General features: G+C 36.0%; 1 protein-coding gene across 2 annotated transcripts in view; it reads right to left on the minus strand.

Annotated features, from left to right (window-relative positions):
- gabra2b (gamma-aminobutyric acid type A receptor subunit alpha2b) overlaps positions 1 to 16,561 on the minus strand; it is a 51,509-nt gene extending 34,948 nt beyond the window's left edge. The window contains exons 1-4 of one of the 2 annotated variants that reach the window (XM_083561610.1): positions 16,136 to 16,497; positions 15,577 to 15,657; positions 11,283 to 11,387; positions 9,558 to 9,673 (exon numbers count right to left, since the gene is read on the minus strand). Coding sequence is in view for 1 of the 2 variants with exons in the window: in XM_083561609.1 (XP_083417735.1) it covers positions 9,558 to 9,673; positions 15,577 to 15,647 (187 nt within the window). In the remaining variant the exon portion in view is untranslated. Of the gene's footprint in view, positions 1 to 9,557; positions 9,674 to 11,282; positions 11,388 to 15,576; positions 15,658 to 16,135 lie in introns of both variants that reach the window. The other variant, XM_083561609.1, reaches the window with a different exon arrangement.
- Between the last annotated feature and the right edge of the window lie 4,666 nt (positions 16,562 to 21,227).

A 21,227-nucleotide genomic window follows, 5' to 3' on the forward strand; every position in this document is an offset into this window, starting at 1 on the left:
CCGCGAGCTCCGAGGTTCCACTGTATTATGTTTGATACACACATGCTAAAATTAAAAGTATGTGCCCTGAAGAGGTTGGCAATAATTTACTGTTTAATACCAAAGCATGCTTTCAAAGCCCCAGGATATTGTTCTGGTTTATGAATAGATATGTAATGTAGGTTGGTTAATTCATCTCAGAGAAAGGAATGAATGCTGTTTTCAAAAACCAAGCATTGCCTTGATGCCCCCTCCCCCATGCCTTGACTCTCATATTGTTTTTTGCATGAAAGTGCTTCAAAATACACAATTCCATAGTAGAACACTGGCTAAGACACCAAGGTCAAATCATAAATGTTAGAGATCCTTTTGCTTTTAATGGTTTTGAAATATATGTGTTTTTAGTTCAATGGAAAACAGGATGAGCATAATTGCAGTGGGTCACACATGCAGACATTCAACAAGTAAAAAGGAATATAAAACAAAACAAAAAAACACCAGGGACAAGAAAATTGACATCTTCATAACTACCTAATCATTCAAAAATCCAGTCAATCAATTGACAGAAGCACAATCAACAGCAGAAAATCACATTGGGTTCAACATGTGTCAGCAAAGAACAAGAATCTGAATCAATGTGCACAGACTTCACTAAACTGGACAGCTGTGAAAAGTGGTCAAGGTTTAATGTATTGTGCATTCTGTATTGCACAATATTATTCTGTGTGTGAAGAGTGAATGGCTTTTCAAGGCTTTTCAGCAATGCAGAAAAACAAAAAACAAAAGTATACACAAAGTATACACAGTATATCTTAAATGTGGACATATTATCTAATATTTTTTATAACCTAAATAAATAAAATATATATAATTCTTTCTCTTTTTATTACATTAACCCTTCTTAGCTTAGATTGATTGTTATAAAATAATAAAAACGGATACATTTTGACTTCTGTGAGGCACACGGATGGCACGGTCAGAATCTGATACCAATAGCTTAGCAATAGTTTAGACCGCCTCGTGTCAAAAGTCCAGGATGATAGAGGTGGAGTATTAATGTTAGAAATGTTTTCTGTGCACTCATTGAGCCTGTTAATTCCAATCTTTGATTACATGTTTCAAACTTTGGCATGTGGTATAACGGGAGTTGATAGCATGTCAACAAGGACCAGAATATATATATATATATATATATATATATATATATATATATATATATATATATATATATATATACACACACACACACACACACACACACACACACACACACACACACACACACACACACACACACACACACACACACGATAATTCATGGCTAGGTGTGCGTTTTAATGCATAACTTGAACAATGTGATTACTCCGCAGAGTGCTCTAAAATCGTGTACCTAATTGCACAACTAGCCATGGATTATCCTGCTTATACCATCGTTATTAACCAGCCTTGTCAAGTTAACACTTGCATTGATATTTCAGTGCAAAACTGCCTGAGTGGATAAAAAACAATAAAGGTGAATCTTCTTTAGTTCTTTTATTTATGGAAATAGAATTATATCCATTCTAAATCATACACAGCGAAAAAATAGTGTGTTGCGATTAGATTTTTTAAAATTAGTTTTAATAATATTCACCATATCATTTAAATGACATGCAAAAATCATCCTAAGCTAAAAAAAGGTCAAATGAAAATCACTTTCTTCCTCTGTATCAACTATGATTGCTTGTTACTATGGTTACAATAATTTATAAGGTAGAGCATTCATTCAGAACAGTAATTAAACTAATCGGAACTACCTTCCAGCCAACCTGAAAGCTTTCAGACTGATCAGGGTATAAATGTACCAGCTGTATGCAGTTATTTGTCAAAAGTCACCACAAAGATTTTAAAAGCTAACTATATGTCCAATCCCATCTTGCATCAGCACTCACTTAGCTCAGGATGGAAGATCACAAAACAATCGTTCTCTTTTAGATTTTTAAACACAATCCAATAAAAACGGGTGTCTTTTGCAAGGATTTCATTTCCAAACCGATTAAATTTTAATGCTTGTAAACAGAAAAAATCAAACTCCATTATCTGTCTAAATAAGCTTCAGCCATATCCTCCACCTGCTACAGGTCAGAGGTCTGGGTTATTTTTCTGGGTGGTGTGTGTCGCTGAATGTGAAGTGGCTGGGTCATGCTTGAAAAAGGCCACAGTTCAGGACGCATTCTCTAGAATGAGAATCTGTCCAGATGGGATGTGTTCATATGGAGGCATGCCTCCTGGGAAATCCTCTAGTCTGAAATCGCTCTCTTATTGATGAGATGTGTTTACATATTCAGCAGCTTACTCCAGATGACAGCAGTTTGAATCTGACAGGTTGACACTTGAGCTGCACAATTTATTTTTCTCCAACTTCCTTTTTTTTTTCTCCTATCTCGCTTTTGCAGCTTTTAAGCATCCCCCCCCCCTTTTTTTAGAAAGACAATGAAACTACATAACACTACCTGCTTTTTCATTCGAAATAATCAAGACGAAACATAGCAGTATGCAGCTTTTCAGTCCTAGTTGTATTTTAAGTCTTGCAAATCTCTCATGCTGTGATGCCAAATGCACTACTGTATATAAATGTGTACATATGCTGGGGAACATTTCTGTCTGCAATTGCACACTCAGCAGGTTTTTCAACTATGTAAACCTTACTCCAACAACAAGAGGTTTGTCAAACGACTTTTCTTTAAACCAAGATCACTGGAGTGAAGATGGTAGCTGTAATTTCACCTTCAGCTCAATCAATGATCTGTTAAGGGCAAAATAATAATCAGAGATCTGTTTATGCTGCACCTTTATGTGTCTTTTATTAGGGCATTAAATCCTCAGTCCTATGACAATAAAAATGTTCCTTTAGATAGTAAGAAATGGCCTCTGGCTGATCATTAAATGCGCTAAAGTTAATCAGGTACAGTCTTTGATAACAATAGCAGGCGGTTTTGATTTATTGAGAATGGCGCAGTTTTGAGTGGCTGGGATAAAGGTGAGAAAAGTATATTAGATCTTGTAGCACAATAGGTTGTAAAAATGTAAGGCTTAATATTTATGGAAACAAAGCAATGATTAAAAATTATTTTTACATTTTAGGATTCTGTTTTCTCATCAGTGTTCACATCTATTTCATGCCAGCTAAGACTGTAAAAGTTTTTTTCCCCCAGAGATGTTTGGCTGATTGAGTCAAAGCCATTGCATATTTGAATTTCAAATTATTGGAGACACTAAAAATTATAAAAATTATTGGAGATACTAAAATTACATTGTAACGGAATGCCAAACGTGCAACATGTCAACCAATAAGCTTTGCGTGGAAATTGAGCAACATTTCCACTTAAAGCTTATTGGTTGACATGTCGCACGTTCGTCATTCTGTTACAATGTAATTTATGATACATGTATTTCAAATACGTATTTCAATAAAAAAATAGTATTTTGTCATTTGTATTTCATAGGGTCAATGAAAATAGCTTCATATATTGTATCAAAATACTTTAGTGTTTTGTATTTTTGTAGTTTCAAAATACTGTAAAATACTTTGTAAGAAGTCTACATTATGACATCATTAAAAATGCTGCCTCTGATTGGTGCCTACCCAGGAGTTTGCCCAGACTTGTTGATATCAGAACAGATAATTTATTTTAATGGAAAAAGGTGGTCAAGGTAAGTAACTGACCAGACTGCCAGCTTCCATATTGATCATTTAATCATTGTTAAAATGCAAAAATGCAATTATATTACAATTATGAGTCATTCGCAAACTGTTAAACATTTAACTGAGGATTACTTTAACTCCAACCTTCATCAGGGAGATCACAGGGAAATGTGTGAATATTTATTCGGTTAACTGGTTGCAAATGACTCATAATTTTATCCTAATTTAGTTACTTAGTGTTTTGCTATCAAACATTGTTTACTTAATCAACTGAGTCAGTGTAATGGTGAAGAATAGGCCAATTAATGTGAGGTTTTCGAAGAAATTTCACATTCCCTTATAAAAGTATTTTTTGTAGTATTTTTAAAATACAAAATAAAGTAGTTATTTTTTGATGGTGTAGCTTTTGTGTTTTGTAGTTTATTTTGATACACTTAAATTTGAGGTATTTGGTATTTTATTTTAAAATACATTTTGATATTTTTGCCCATTATTATGAGTTCATGATTATCATGTTATTATGGTTTATTCAGGGTTCTGGAGGAACGCTGTCTCATTTCACTGTGTACTGCGTCAGCTATACATGGTTGAAAGAAAATTAAAAGCTTGTTGACTTCTTGACCTTACTTGATTGTATACTGTATATATGTGCTTGCTATTAGCTCTTAGTGAACTTGTGAAATGCAGTTCAGCAAACTGTCAGTATATGATTATTTTTTCCAACATTGTGTTGATTTCAGTTTAGCAAAAAGCAATAACTGATTCCACTAGGGCTTTGGGATCTTTCTTTATCACAACCCCATATTGATTGATCGGTCAATAAAAAGCTCTTTAGCAGTCTTGGGAGAGGTTTCATTTCAAAAGCACAGCAAAGATTTGATAATGATCCTGCACCTGAGTTTTTATATGGTCTGAGATATTTCACATAGAAATATAGACTTGAAGCATTGTTATATTATAACTATCCACGTCTTAAAATCAAGCTTTAAAAGACAGTAAAACCTCCCCCATCCTCTCCTTTAGTCTCTGTTGGGTCTGACAGAGATTGATGGTGGCATACTAAGTTCCAATACACTTTCTCCTGCATGTAGTCCGTACTAGAATGTCTGTTTAAATAATGATTTAATAAAACTGATTAAACATTTGGTTATGAATATGCTTACACACCCTCCGATTGAATCTGAGATGTTATAGTATTTTTATCTCTACATTTATCTCTAAAGATTTAGTATATACATAACCCCCTTAAAATAAGACTGGTTTTAGCATCTTATTTACCAGACAAATATGTCAGAGTTTACTTTGGATCTCTACTTATGAAAACAGAATATCAACAAATAATGTCCATTCCATATTTAATGATGTTCACAGGCTGAGCAAAATTGGACAGCTGAAGATAAAACACTAAGCAATAATTTTCTCCTCAGTTTTAGCAGTCTGTGCCCACGGTACCTCATGCTACTGTTCTGGTTTGACAGGAGTGGACGACAACGTACTGTTGTAGAAGCTATGCCCCAGGGTTCAATGTGTTTACGCATTTTAATGTGTTTATGCTAATTATGCTTATTTTTGCTAACCATGGTTGTAAAGACTGGCTGTTTGAGTTACTAAATACTTCCTGTCAGTTTGAACCAGTCTGGCCATTTCCCTTTGACCATCAACAAGGCATTTTTACATGTGCAGAAATTAGAAGCTATCATGTTATCTCATATAGAACCACCATTCTAAGTACAAATCATAAAATACCAGGTGATTAGCAGTCTTTAAAACACTCAAACCAACCTGTCGAGCACCAAAAAACATGCCACACCACTTTTTGTCACTGAAATTTACTGAGACCACATTGCTCAATATAAACAATAACAAAGTGCTCTGATTATAACAGCATGAATTTTGTTTTGCATTAGACTGCTGATGATTAACTGATTGTATAAACTGTACATTATTAAACTGGCCAGTAAGTGTACATGTATCATTAATTCTTTCTTTTTTGTTTTTCTAAACTCTGTTTAGTATCCAAAATTAAACGTGATATAAGGGTGATATGCTGCACAAGACAAGACAAGGAAAGGAGAATAGAAAATCAATCTTTATAATGTTACATAATTGCATGATATTGCTATTATTGGTACATTATAGCAATACCAAAGCAATAATAAAGGATAGATACAAGCCAGGCTTAATCCTAATTTATGCTCGTTGCCATGGTTACATTCCAACACACTTGAATAGGGAACATTAACCAAATCTGGATACGGTCTAATATTCTGACTGACAGCTCAGTGGAAACAAATTATGTTTGTGCATACAAAAAAAAAATGTTTGTGAAGTCAGGATAAAAATTCTATTTAAACAATCATTCTGAAGAATCTTTTTAATTACCTGCAAAATAGAAACATAATCACATCAGCCTTTGTACAACCTATATACACAATCAGTACAGGTGATGCAAAAGGTTTTTGCAGGAAATACACATACATACATATATATATATATATATATATATATATATATATATATATATATATATATATATATATATATATATATATATATATCAGTAGATCATTGCATCATCAAAATAATAACCAGAGGCAAATGCAGGAACTAAATATGCTGCAGCATTTGATATTTTTTAGACTTCCAGAAAACACTTTTAAAATAACATATGCTTCAACTACACTATAAGGATGAAAAAATAATTTATGTAACCATTGTTGAACTATTTGTAGACATCTTTTAGTAATGATTCATTATAACTGTTTCATTAAATATTAATTGTTTAACATATTAGGCAGGGTAGGGGGGTTGGGTTTGTTGGCTGGCTGTCAGTTTGTAGAACAGTGGAAATCAATGATTTAAATGCATTTGGAATTCACCTGCCAGGCAGTGTTTTAAAAATTATATACAGCTTTCTAATAATAAACCTTCATGTCAAAACAATGAAAATAAATTTTTGTCACTGCTTACACTGTTTATGGACAATATACATCATATAAAAGTGAAGCAAAACTAAACAGCAAATATAAAATGAAAAAGAAATTCTTTGAACAGATCCTAGAAGAACTGAAATGATCCTTCGATGAACACACTAATGCTGATTGTCAAGGAAAGCTTTTATCGGCCCTTGTTATGTTTGTATAAGATGAGGAAAGGGTGATTATTTTGGCAGGAACAAATTGCCTGTAGCTCATATACTTCCTGCCAGACAACAGGGTTATATTAATCACAACAGATGTGCCTCAATTCAGCCCAATATGATATTGAATAAATTAAGAATTTTAATTTTAATTTCAATAAAGTATGAAGCCTCGATTTAACCAGAACAATTGGGATATTATAAAATGTATTAGTGATTACAGTGCAGTTACAGTGCTAATATAGTTATAGTATTATTAAACCTACTTTATTATTCTATTACTATTTATACTGTTAACCTGTTGGCCTACATTTACAACCATCTTTAGGTATAAAAATACAATATAACGCATTACTGGAATAGTTAAACAATTTTGTGTTTGATTCTATGACAAAATGTGACATTTTATATGATATTATATATATATATATATATATATATATATATATATATATATATATATATATATATATATATATATATAGTGAACCCCGATAATTTGCATTTTGGAGCTTGTGGCTTGTAAAATTTGTGGGTTCTCATTTGGAACCTAATTAACAGCAAGTTGCGGATTATCTTAAAATTCGCGGAAATCCGCAGCAGGACCAAATGTTCAGGAATGTTGGGAATGACATTTCTATGTTTTCACTAACAAATTTCATAAAAATGTTTAAAACCCATTATTGTATTAAAGTGACATAATGCCTAGATGAATTTACTAAGGTACCATATGGGCTGCGGGGGTGCATCTAATATTCGCGGATATGTATATCATGCTGTCGAAATTAATGTGTTAATAAAGCGTTAACGTAAATTCATTTTAATGTTTCAAATTTCATTTAACGTGTGATTAATGCAGCGTGCATTTCTGTTTAACCATTTGTATAAAAAATATAAATAAATAAATATAAAAGAGAATTAATTAAAACCTTCAACGCAACACCCAATTAATCACGACGTCCTTTCTTTACCTAGATATAAAAAAAAAATAAATACATCCACCGAAAAATTCTTTTTAATCACTAAACATTTGTTTTACTGATGCGCCAAGTACTAAAATCCACCCTGATGCACATATCCAGCAATTAAAACTGTCAATTTGGAAATATAGCAAAAGTTCTATTTGGTTTCCTGATGATTTACGTGATTTAAAACACTAAGATTTCTTTTAAACATTTTCAAGAATAGATGCAAATTTTACGCCAACCACATCCAAAAACATCCTATGCAATTGTGTGGTCCATGTTTGTGGTAACAGTTTGATGAAGAATCATATGGCTGGTAAAGTCAGGTGTCCCAATACTTTTGTCCATATAATGTACCTTTAAATGGGAGGCAATGTTGGGGACAGTGTAGGATAGAATAGTGTACATTCCTGCAAACTGTGATTGGATCCCCTATGAATTCGCTAATCCAGTCATGACTAATGACAACTGCTCATTGGATCCAGCTTCAGTAAGATATGACAGGCAGACAGCTTGAATGCAGATAACACTGCACACGAGCATACTGACACTCTGGCACCCAGGCAAGAAAAAAAGTAAAAAGATTTGTGAAGGGTAATTAATAATATAATAGTATTTGATGTTACCAAATTTGTTATTTAATCAATTGGTCATGGCCCTTTTGACTGCTAAAATCTCCCTTTACGCCTACTAATAACAGGAAATAAATGTACTACCAAAAGCACATTATTTGGACAAGCAGTGGAATATATGAAAAATGAAGAATGGTGCTTGAGTAACCAAAACAGTCATTCGGCATGACACTGTCTCTGAATGTAACAAAAAATGTTACATCATACACAGTGGCATGCAGCCATGAAAAATATTATTACACACAACTTGACAAACTGATATATATTTCACAGTTTCACATTTGTATCTGTAGCAGATATTTTTTAAGAGAAATTTGCTAAGCACTCGACTCAAAACAGAATTAATAAATAATATTGCTTCAGTAGATCTAACCACTCAAAAATGTGTAGGCTATTCATTAGAAATCTCCCATGTAGAGAACGGTAGAGGATTTTACAAGGTTTTAGGCATAAATTTAGGCATAATTCTTCTACAGTTTTTATAGCCTCTGTTTTCTATTTGCCTGAACTGTTATAAAAGCAGGTGGAAAATGTATTATGGATATGGGCTAAAGGCCTACCTCTTTCCAGAAAAAAGTGAGATCTAGTGCAGAACAGTAAAAGCTACTGTAGGAAGTCAGTTTATGTGTGTTTTTTAAATAAAGCACCAATAAAGTTACCACTGACCTAAGTTTACATATTTGCGTGTCAAAGTATACATGGCAGAGGGAAAACCAGAATTTATCGATTGCTATTGGGGGTGGGATATAGGCTAGTTTTCCAAAGTAAATATTTAAAGCCTGTTGTTTGCTGAGCTATACAGGATAGAGCTTATACAGCAAACCTAAACATGACTCATTTTTGAACTGTGGTCATTTTCATCTGTGAAACTAACTAGGTCTGCAGGAATGTGCAGGAATGGTGTAGCGTGTTCATTATGCTGAGGAAACACTTGACTAAGCACTGGACATCTATCTTTGAAGGCTATAAATTATTCACAGGCTTTAAAAGCCGAGGAAAAGAAGTTGAGAACTTTTAGGAGTGTTTGTCAATTTAATTAAAGGCCTGGTTTAAAGCACTGAAATGACAAACAGCAAAATGTTTAAAAGCTTCTGTGACAGCTAAACTCAGAGTCAGCAGTTGGACATGCCATGTAGAAAATAAGTATCAGATCTTACCTCCTAGTCCAGGCCTGAGCCGGTTATCGTAGCCATCCAGAAGTCTGTCCAAGATGCGTGTAAAGAGGGTGATGTTGTTTTTGAAGGCATCGGTTGAGGTGTCTGCACTTACTGACCTGCATGAGAAAAGAATATTGGTGATCATTTGCATACATGCATATCGTCCTTTAAAAAATACTGACTGGAATAATAGTTTGCTGTGTAAATGTTCTTTCGTACAATATACAGGCCATTTTCATTATCTAAAGGACTCTCATTGACTCTAAGGATTTCTCAAAAGTTTAATGTTGTAACAACCTACTTCACTTCTATCTCTGAGTTTTAGGAAATCAAATTCAATTAATTAACAAAATATGAATGAATTGTTAGCAATAATTGCTAAAGCTCACAGGCAGTTTTCATGTCATACATTTAGTTAGTTTCAGTTGTATGATGCATTATCTAGACAATTATACATAAATCTCTACTTTAATTAGTAGATCCTCCAGTATAACAACTACATGAGGTATTGTTGGTAAGGTATGAAATGTTCATACAACTTCTACCCATGGGGCTCCAGGCAAGATTGTCACATCAAATTTCAAGGCATGGAACAAAGAGTTTTTGGGCCTTACCTCACCTTCTGACAACACAGGGGAGCACAGATACCTTTCATCACAGACCAATGCACTAACCATCCTGATGCATAGTCACATTAAGTTTCGGAAAAAACAAATTCCATTCCTATTTTATTCTTACATTATCAGTAAACCTATTTATGTTCTGCTAGAATGTTCTAATAATAATTAAGTGATGTGTGTGAAGTGAAGCGGAAGCGAAGTGTGTATTCAGAGCACAAAGTGATTTTTCTCAGTGATTAGAGCGTGTCCTGGAGCAGCCACTCCACATCACTCCAACTGCTCTGATATCACAAGCTAAAGGCATTTGCCACCTGACCCAGTGCATTAGCCATCCCAAAAGATTGCAATGTGGTTTTTGCTAGTGGGAACTTGCTTGCGTTTCAAACATTTAAATACAACCTCATAATGAAAAACTTATTATTAAATTATTTCCTGAAGCAAAATTGGTTTGTTTAAAAATGATGCACATAATAATGATGCATGAATTTTTGGAGTGATTTCTAATGAAAAAGGTCACTGCACACTAGAGCTGGGGAAAAGAACCAAACTGTCAGTGTATAATGAGAATTCCACTACTTTCTAGTTGTGAACAAGTATACTGTATTTATTAGCTCACCCACCGGGTAAGTGAAAGCTTCAGAGTGCTTGTCCAGTCCCATATTCTGGATGCCTGGAAACTGACTGGACTAAAAAATAGTAGCTAAAACAGCATAAGAACATGTCACAATGCTAGCTAAGCATTCATGCATTAGCATGAACTAAGGGAAAAACTAAGTATTTAGTATGATCGATATACAGTATGATCATTTTGAAGCATGCATTATAATAACAGCTTCACTGTGTGTTGCAGACTACATACCACATACAAAGTCAGAGTTAAATGTTATTTTTTTTCCTGGTTGTTAAACCTACTGGTCCACTAAGCAATAAATAAATACTGATCTAATACCCAGAATATAAAATGTGCTTTTCACCTGGCCAGGTGATTTGCTCACCCACTACTCACATAATCTGCAAAAACCCAACCGCAGGTCACAGCCATAAATGGAGTCAACCCATTAATAGGTTGTGTACACCAGTAAGCCATGGTATAAAATCCACCTACCTAATATTTTGGGGGTCCCTTTATGCTGTCAAAATGCTCTGACCTTTCGAGGCATATACTCCACAAGACCTCTGAAGGTGTGCTGTGGTATCTGGCAGCAAGACTCTACAAGCAGATAATTTTAATCCTGTATGTTGTGAGACATTCAAATTCAAAACCCAAATAATTTAAAACCAGAAGTCAACACCAGCTGTTTCGTCAGGTTCATCAAACGATCCCTGACAATTTGTGCAATGTGGCAGAAACACTGTACTGTACTGCAAATTACATTATTTTTTTGCAATTATGAGGTGTAGTTGGTCTACAAAAATCTTAAGGTAGGTGGTATGTGTTTAATTAACAACCACATGCATGCCAGGGCCCAAAGACTCCCAGCAGAACACTGTTTAGAGAATCACACTGCCCCCACTGCATGCCTTCTTCCCAAAGTGCATCCTAGTTCCATCTCATTCCCAGGTAAGCAACACACACACACACACACACACACACACACACACACACACACACACACACACACACACACACACACACACAGCTGTCTATATGATGTCAAAGAAAACTGGATTACTCAGACCAGGTTATCTTCTTCTTCAATGATCCATGTTAGAATGGACTATTGTTATAATGGTCACATGGCTATTGTAGATGCTTTTGGCAGTAAACGGGGTCAGCATGTGGCTAGGCAGCCCTATACACAGCAAGCCCACATGCATAAATGAGCCTTGGGCACCCAAGACTCTGTCATTGGTTCACCAATTGTCCCTCCTTGGTCCACTTTTGGTACTTACTGTACTTACATACCACAATACAAGCCCTGCTGTTTTGGAGACACTGATGTTATATTATTGGCTGATGGTGTAATTCTATTATGTGTGAAAATTACTGTTCTGTGTTTATACTTCTAAAAGAGGCTATGAAGTGGTCTAGTATGTAAACTCTTTGCTGTTGTTTTTACAGAAGCCCATTATAAATATTTTTTGTAAGATGCAAGGTTACAATAGTTTTTTTCTCAGCTCTCTTATTGCTATATTAACGTCATTAAGTGATCAGGTCTTTGCACTTGACATCAGCAACACATGAAATAGAACATACAGAATTGTCCACGGAGTAGTCCAGAAGTACACTTCTTTCCAAGCCAAACAAGTAGAAGGGATCTACAGTGTTTATGTACAGAACCATCATTGCTATCGCATTAGAAAAATAAGTCTAGATAAGTGCCTTAGATACATCCCACCGTAAAAAAACAACAAAAAAAACCCTGTATAAAATTACTGTTATTTATGACTATGTGAGTGAGTTATATACAACCTGACACTGATTATCAATGCCAAGGCTATCACTGTCCGGAAATGCTGGATGGTGTAAGATTAAAACATCCACTGACAAATTTTAGGCTAGGTCAGTTATGCTGGCTAACACAATCACATATGAAAACACAAGTTACAACTAAAAGCATAATGCTTTTATGTTGCTCTGTTTTTTTCAGAGTCTTGCAAAGCCATCATTTTTACTAAGTAGATACTCGGTACCCAGTGTTTGCCAAAAACATCAGCATCAGCACTGGCCTCAGCATAATATATGAAACTATAAAGCAAGATTTATGTATCCTTATTAGAAAGATTGCTTACTGCAAGGGTCCAATTGTTCACCACCAGAATCCCTGACTTAGATGGCAACATTGCTAATAAGAAAATCCAGAAATAGAAAAATAATAATTTTACCAGAATAACACAAATTAACAGTAGACCACAGCTCTTACGTCTTAGATACAGTACTCTTGGAACACCTAAGAGAAGTTTTGCAAATTAACAAGCTTAGCTATAATGCTAATTTGCTATCATAAGGAAATATGTCTTTTAAATTCCTGTGACCTTTCCTCTTCAGCGAAATTCCTTCTTTTACCAGGAAATTTTTATTTACACTTGATATGACTGTTGCGTTTGCTGGGAAAGCAGAAAAGCAGAAAAGCTAGGGGCTACCAATCTTAAATGCGATGACCAAACTACCCAATGTTGGCACATCTCCACTGATTTAGTATTGTTTATAAATGTAGGCAGGCATATGATTCTGTCTGGCATATCCTAGTCCTTTATTGATATGCTCCAAAATGACATAGTATACAGCTGTATCCTTTGATACCTTCGGGCACTAAACTTCTGATGACAGCCAGCAAATCACACAAAAACTGAAAATAACCAGACGAATGTAGCAACGATAAAACCAGCAGTAAAGAAAAACCTATTCAAAGTTATAGTCCTTTTAAAGCGTTTCGTTTAATAAGTATAAATCATCTTTTATTTAATTTGTTATACGTATGAGCAGTTTTGTCTACCAAAATCTTTTTATATATGGAGCTACTGCATACATCTGGGTGCACCACAGTACATCACTTGTGGCCTTGTTACTAATTGATGGCTTTGATGAAATTATCATTAATTACTTTGCTTAAAAATGAAACACAGGATTTCATATTTAACTGGGCTTGTAAATGCAAAGCAGTCAAATTATTCCTCACACATACAGACTGCTTATAAAAACAGTCGGTAGTGTTTAAAAGTGTATGATGATGTATGGAAACTTTCATGCTGACAAAATAAAACCTCATTCTGCAGTCTAAAGCATTCATAAGGTTCCAAATGCTCACTTGTACACCCTTAAGCCCATGATCAGTTGCACACCAGGGCCACAGCGTGAGAACATTTCTAAAATGTGCTTTTTAGAATAGGGCTTTAAAGCTTTAGATCATTTGGTACAGGGTCTACTTAACATGAATAAAGCTCTACAGAGGGACACCAATTCACATCTAGTTCAGTGTTTTATATCTGGCGCCTGGGCACTGATGGATTCGGTCATTTTACCTACATCCATGCTTATTAGTTCACCCCTGCTTATTAGTGACCTGCCTCTCTGACTCCCAACTCAACTATAACCCATACATTACTGAGCCAATCAATAGCACATAAAGTAGTGGACATTCAAATACTAGGATGGCAAGCACCAGATTGGACTGAATTCGATCACTTGAAAAGCACGGTGTTGCCATTTCGAATGTTTTTCTTTCCAGCTGGCCTGCTTTTAGTTTAGTTAATTGTGCAAGGAAAAACTTTAGATTTTAGACTTTAAAAATCTGATTGATTTGCAATGATTTGTTTGACCTGAAATGCATTGTTAAATCATGCAGCTGAAGCTGAATACATTAACCAGTGACACTTCAAGCTGACTGACACTGCTGTCAAGACTTGTGTTGTCATATGCGGCTTCCTATAATACACTCCTGGACAAAACAAAAACAAGCAAACAAACAAAACACAGAACGGCTAAGCCCAAAATGGCTAAATATCTCAATTGTAATAGTCTAAACAACAAATCATTGGTCAGGAAATTAGCCAGAATTAAACAAATGCCTTCTCAAGACCACCTGTGCCACCATTTTCTCATTTATTTTTGCTGCAGGAAAAAAGCTAGAAACAGGGAAATTGACTCATATAGTCTTCTTGTATGCAATGGAAAAATCAGAATACTGTTTAAACGTTTTATATCAAATTCAATATTATGTATTTTACAACAGTTTTGAATGAAACACCACCGACTTTTTCATAAAAAATATATTATAGAAATCAAAGACAAAATGAATTCCATACATTGTTCTTTTTGTATTTGTTTCATTCTTTCTAATTTCTAAAAAACAACGATTTCCAAACAATAAAAGCATAATATTTTGCCAAATTGGACATTCCGCACCTTTTCTGCCCTCAACTGTGTATTTGAGGTTTAATTCGGCAATGTTGATGGAAAGAAATGGCAAGTATTATTTAATTGCATTTTTTCTTATTGACTTTATAATTAATACTCAGTGTGTCAAAGTCTGTGCCTCTCTTTGCTAAAACAAACTGTTACACACCTCCACCTAGAGGAATTTTACAAATACGTAATGACTGAATGAGGCGCTCCAAAGATATTTAATACCCAGTGATGCAAGGCTGGGCTTTTTGTGACCAACAACAACAAAAACAACAACAACAACAACAACAAAAAGACAACAACAAAAAACAAAAACATAACACCTTGTTCGTGTTAGAACAGTGGAGCACAACAGTAATTTGTGGCGCGCGCCGGTTACGCACAGAAGGAGCTGAAGCTGGAAAGGTGTGATTTCACGCATGGGAGAGACTTAAAACCCCGCTCGTGACAGCTCAAAGGGGGTTACATAAGTACATCTCAACGTTCTACTGAAATAATACAAGGAGCATAGCAAAAAAATAAATAAAAAAGTGGAGGTGATTTCTATTCTTACCTTGTGCCCCAAAGGATCGTTAAGGAGACGCCAAGCACCAAGTGGTGAAACGTAAACAGCTTCTCCCTCATATCTTCACACCTACACAGAAAACCAGTTGAATGCATGAAAAAAAGACCTAACAGACAAAAACGAGCGCGTTGCAGATGTCGTGATAAAGGTAATACTGTAGAACGCATGCACGAGAAGGAACTGCGATGCACAATTTGCTGCGCCCTGAACAACTTACTGAAACGCAAACCGTTTCTATGCAATACATGTTCAAGATAACATCACCAAGGTAACAAAAGCACTCGCTTGGTATTCAGTGCCACGTGAACATCCATCCACTGAATAATAATAATATTAATAATAATAATAATAATAATAATAATAATAATAATAATAATAATAATAATAATAAAATGGCTAAAACTAATGGTTAATACTCCAGCTCGAGATCAAGCCGTTATTTATGTGCAACGTGCAATTTACTTTAAAGGTTGACGGGCGTCTATCAATAATTGAACATCTGGATGTTTTGTTTGTTTGTTGTTTTTCTTTTTTTTAAATAACCAACCTGATACGCCTGGAGTCCTTCCCGTGTTTAGGAGAACAAGCGGTTCTGTAACACTGCTTATATAAAAATCTCTCTCTATGGTGCCTTGGAAACGTGAAAGTTCCGTCAGGCTGACACGCCGCGGCTCCGTTCACACTGTGCGCGCGCGCGTGCACGCCAAAGAACGGCCGAAGCGCGCGCGTGGCACGATAACGTGCGTTAATGGAAATTCACCCTCAGCGTGACTCTGCGGGCGAGCGAATCTATGCCAAACGTGCCTCGTTCAATTTACGGGATTCTGCAGTGGAGCGACTGGAGCCGGATCGCGATTTCACATTATGATCACTTTCAATGATCTTTTTTCCCCCCTCTCTAGTAGGAGAAACTACACTGAGAAAACCAAACGAATCATAGACGGGTCCTAAAGAGAGTCGATTTCCCGTATACAAGATGCACACACACACACACACGCACGCACGCGCGCGCGCGGTTAGGGGGTGCAGACCTCAGGCTTACAGATTACACGATACGTTTTCCTACTGCAACGATTCAATCCTTAACAATGCATTTCGATTTAGAAGACTCCGATCAATATGTGATCAACTTTGTTCAGAATCTATATTAGTCCTCCTGTTATTTTACAAACAAACAAATACATAAAACCAACAAAACTATCAATTGTTACAATGAGCATGATTGACCATTATCCAAAATAAAATGAAACTTTTATAGACAATTCCAGAAATAAAGTTAGCATGCATAATTTAACTAGCGTACCGCTCTGAGTATCGTGATGAAATCGTGTGCAGTCCCGACTAGGACATTAATCATTCCTTTGTCCAGAGTATCCATGATGTATATGCTACACAGCCACTTAATAGCACAGACTTGGCTTTCAGATCAACTCTCGTAGTATCACAAGTGTTCAAGTAACCCTTATTGTGCTTAATATTGCACTGTTGTTATTATCTTAATTAATACCCTTTATTGTGCATGGTTTAGGTATGTCCATTGTATTGTTTTATGACTAAACTTGATTTCAGAGCTCCGATGGTGGACTTGGAAATGAATACAGTGGTGCTACTGTATTTATTTCTGGTTTTTGCTTTGGTTTTTTTAGTTCCTTGCACTTTTAGCACTATGGGTGTTTCACTGGGACATTTTCATGATAACATAGTCAAAAATACAGTATACAGTCAGAAGTAGTGTGGACACCTGACTATCACACCAACATGTACTTGTTGACCACCCAATTCCAACTATGGAGTTGGTCAATCTTTCATAATAATTGCCACACTTCTGGGAAGCTTTTACAATTGCTTTGTAATAGATGCAATAGATTTGTAAAATTTGTAATAGATTATGTGGCGTTGATGGTCAGGTATCAATACATTTGGACATTTAGTATATCATGTTTTCAGAACAGCGTAACACGTGGAGGTGTGTAATTGTTTTAGCGAAGACAGGCTCTTGCTGCATTGACCATTAGTTCAAATGTAAAGTCATTACAGGACAATGCAAATAACATTGTAATACAATAATAAAATGTTCAATGTTCCCTTTCAGGAACTCAACCTGTGTCAACAACGCTTTGGAAGTGCTTCCGCGTTGTCCACACTCTGAATCACGTGTGTAATTAGTCTAATGAAAAGCACAGCATCACTGCCAGCGTGACGTCAAAATCGTAATACAGGACCATCTGGGGACTCCCCCAGGAAGGGGCATTTTCCACCTTAGTGTATGGTTCCCACCTCACCGTGGTGCCTTGAGGGAGCTGGTCTGTTTACTCCGACATTTTCAGTGCTTCAGGGTGTGCTTCAGGGCTTTCAGTGCTTCTTAGGAGACTATCTACCAGCTTGGAGGTTCTGCTAGACATGTCTGGCCATCAAAAGAGTGAGGGAAGGCCAGTCATTCACTGTGAAGCAGCTTTAAGACTGCTGGGTCTGAGGGCAGCAGCATCCAATGTGATTTCTTATTGCCTCCTGCACATGAGACCCCTTCAGTGGTGGCTCAGAGCCCAAGGGGGCCTGTCTCAGTTCCTGGTTGATGTGTAATGTTTAAGATAGATGCAACCCTTATGGGCTGCAGTCCTACATAGCCGCTACGCATGAGGTCTCTGGGGAAGGCTCCATCACACATCGCATATCAATTGCCTGGAGATGCTGGCAATGCTTCCAGCATTGAAGCATTTCCTTTCAAACCTAAAAGGCTGTGATCTTGCCTCATATACAAGCTGGCACATGAGATCCTCTTGTGGGCCCAGGGGAAGCTGCGCTCCTTGAGGGCAGCGTATATCCCAGGTCACTTAAATGAGGAAACAGATGGGGAATGGCAACTCCAAACTGAGATGGTGGAGCAAATTTGCAGGAAATTTTACAGAGCTCAGGTGGACCTGCTTGCAACTCGAATGGACAACACACTGTCCCCTCTGGTTCTCCATGTCACCCTCAGCCCCAGAGGCCACTCCTGTATGCCTTTCCCCTGGAGTTCTGGAGAGAGTTCCCCGAGATGAAGTCCATCTTTATCCGGTGGCCCCACGGTGGACTGCTATTTTATCCTCCTATGAGTTCTCTGGTCGTCCCGCTCCTTTTGGGTTTAAAGCTCACTAGACCCAGAGAGTGGCAGCCTCTAAGGCTTGGCTCTCTGGAGTTTCTTTCCAAGACATCTGCAACACTGCGGGCTGGTCCAACCCGCTGACCTTGTCAGGTTTTTTAGCCTTGACTTTAGTGCCACTCCTGGCCCCTCAGTCCTTCGACCTAGCTGTGCCTATTCACACTAGGCAGGGACTGGTCAGTCTGGCGTGATTGGACTCCCATTTGCAAAGCATTGTTGACACAGCTCGAGTTCCTAAAAGGGAACATTTCCCTAAGGGAATGAGATTCTGCGTCTCCATGCCACACTGCCTGCATCCCTTCCTTCTCCTTTCACTTCATGTGTGTTTTATAGCTTCCTGGTTATAACATCACCCCGCCAGTGACACCGTGCTTTCCATTGGACCGATTACACATGTGATTCAGAGTGTGGACAACGCGGCAGCATTCCCAAAGCGTTGTTGAAGCAGCATCTCGTTCCCTCAGGGAACCAGGGTTACATGCATAGAGATGTTATTCTGTCTGTTTGATACCTGTCTGTATAAATAAAGTTATAAACATGCTAAGAATGACAACAAAAGTAGCAATGACCAAAAGCCAAATGATGTTCACTGCAGTCTATGTCTCTTGCCCAGAGATATGAAGATTGGGGTAGAATAATTATAGCAGAGAGGGGGAAAAACAGAATTGTGAAATCCAATCTTCATTTTTAAAACACAAAATTAATGAGAACCAGTGGAGTATGGAACTTCATTGGATAAAAACACTTAACAGGCAAAAAGTAATAGATGCAGTTGCATTGTAATCTGTGTTTTAAAAAAGTCAGCAGTAAGTTAATAGTCCTATCATACAGCATGTCTAACCTTAAAATGGTAATAAATTAGCAATTCTAGTATGTATACCTTTGGCTCTAGGCTTTAGTTTTTTTTATACCAACAGTCTGAGACACCACCAAAAAATATTTATTTAAAGTTCCGCTCGAATCTTTCGAAGCCAGATCTCACAGCAAACCTTCAAACTCTCATTCATTACAAATCATTATATAGTCCTGTATTTTGTGCACTATGAGAGTCATCTTATGACCTCATATTGTGATTTGGATGAGTTTAAAGAAAATATATTTTTTCTGAGTTTCATTTTTTTTTATTTTACATTAAAAAACAAATTCTCTAATCAAGTAAATGTTACAGTTTTTCTCAGCTGCATTGGAACATTTCTCGAATGATCCTTAATATTTGCAAACCAGTAAGTGTATTCTCGAAACATGTTTTTTTGCAAACAGCACAAAATATTGGATTTCTTGCAAAAGCCTGTATTTTTCTCAAAATCCTTAGTTCATCGCTCAAAAGTTAGTATTTGTGTCAATGAACATGCCATTCCCATCAGAATTGTCATTGCTGGCAAACAAAATCATCAAAATGTTTAGAAATTTTGTCAGTATGATGGTGCACAGTTTCAGGATTTCCTGATATAAACTGTTTGGATCACAATGTTTGTAAATGCGCAAATTTTGACTTTTTATTGTTTGGCATCTATGAATTTCAGCAGAACAATTTCATTTATTTAATTACATATTTGATTTATATTGATTGCAAGAGACCAGACAGGATTTACACTTTTACTGTACTATACAAGTGTTCGTTTGTTTCTTAGTTGTTCATCAATTTTCAGAATTTTCAATTCTGTGTTTTGCTGTCTGTATACACTCTCTAATTAAAGGTTCACAAGATTCACCTTTGACCTGTTTTAGAGAACTAGTTGATTATTAGTTGATCTGATGCCGTTCACTCGCCCTCATTAGTGACATTCAAAATCAAGTCAAATTTACAAATAAACGTTTAGTAGAAATTTTAGATGACAGATGATGACAACCGGTTTAACCATTTTGCATTCAATTACTTGATGTTCTGGGGGTTAAGACTATTCAGGTGAAACCAGTATAATATATTTGGATCAACATAACATACTGTAAACAACTAATAATGTAGGAAACAGCAAACAATTGTACACAATAGATTAAATAAATGTACAAAAGCATTCACAATTTGATCAAAGCAACAATAAATGTCACAATGAGCACAATGAGCACAATTGACTAAATGATGTGGAGGTTGAACAAGTAGTTTTAAGAATTTCATTTCTGATTTGAGAAACCAAAAGTTGCTCCAAAGCAACTGAGAAAAACTGTAAAGTAGATCATATACACATTTATTATGTAAATTGTACATTTCTGAATTTCATGTTCTGAAAAACAGAATTATAAGGTAATTTTAAATTGTGCAACTGGCTTAAACCTATATGTTATATAAATCCTTGACATTCAGGATTCACAAGTGGCACAAATACTGATAGAGTCACTACACTTATTACATGTGAGTCTATTTAAATTCTTGAAAAAAAAAAGAATCCTAAACACTGACATTACAATTTATTGGAAATCTTCTACTCATTTATTTTTCTTAATTTGGCTGTGCCTTACATATAGTTTGTTGTGTTCCTCTTGAGTATTGAGTGAGAAAAAA

The sequence above is a fragment of the Silurus aristotelis genome (genome assembly GCF_946808225.1).
Source record: "Silurus aristotelis genome assembly, chromosome: 14".
NCBI lineage: Eukaryota > Metazoa > Chordata > Actinopteri > Siluriformes > Siluridae > Silurus > Silurus aristotelis.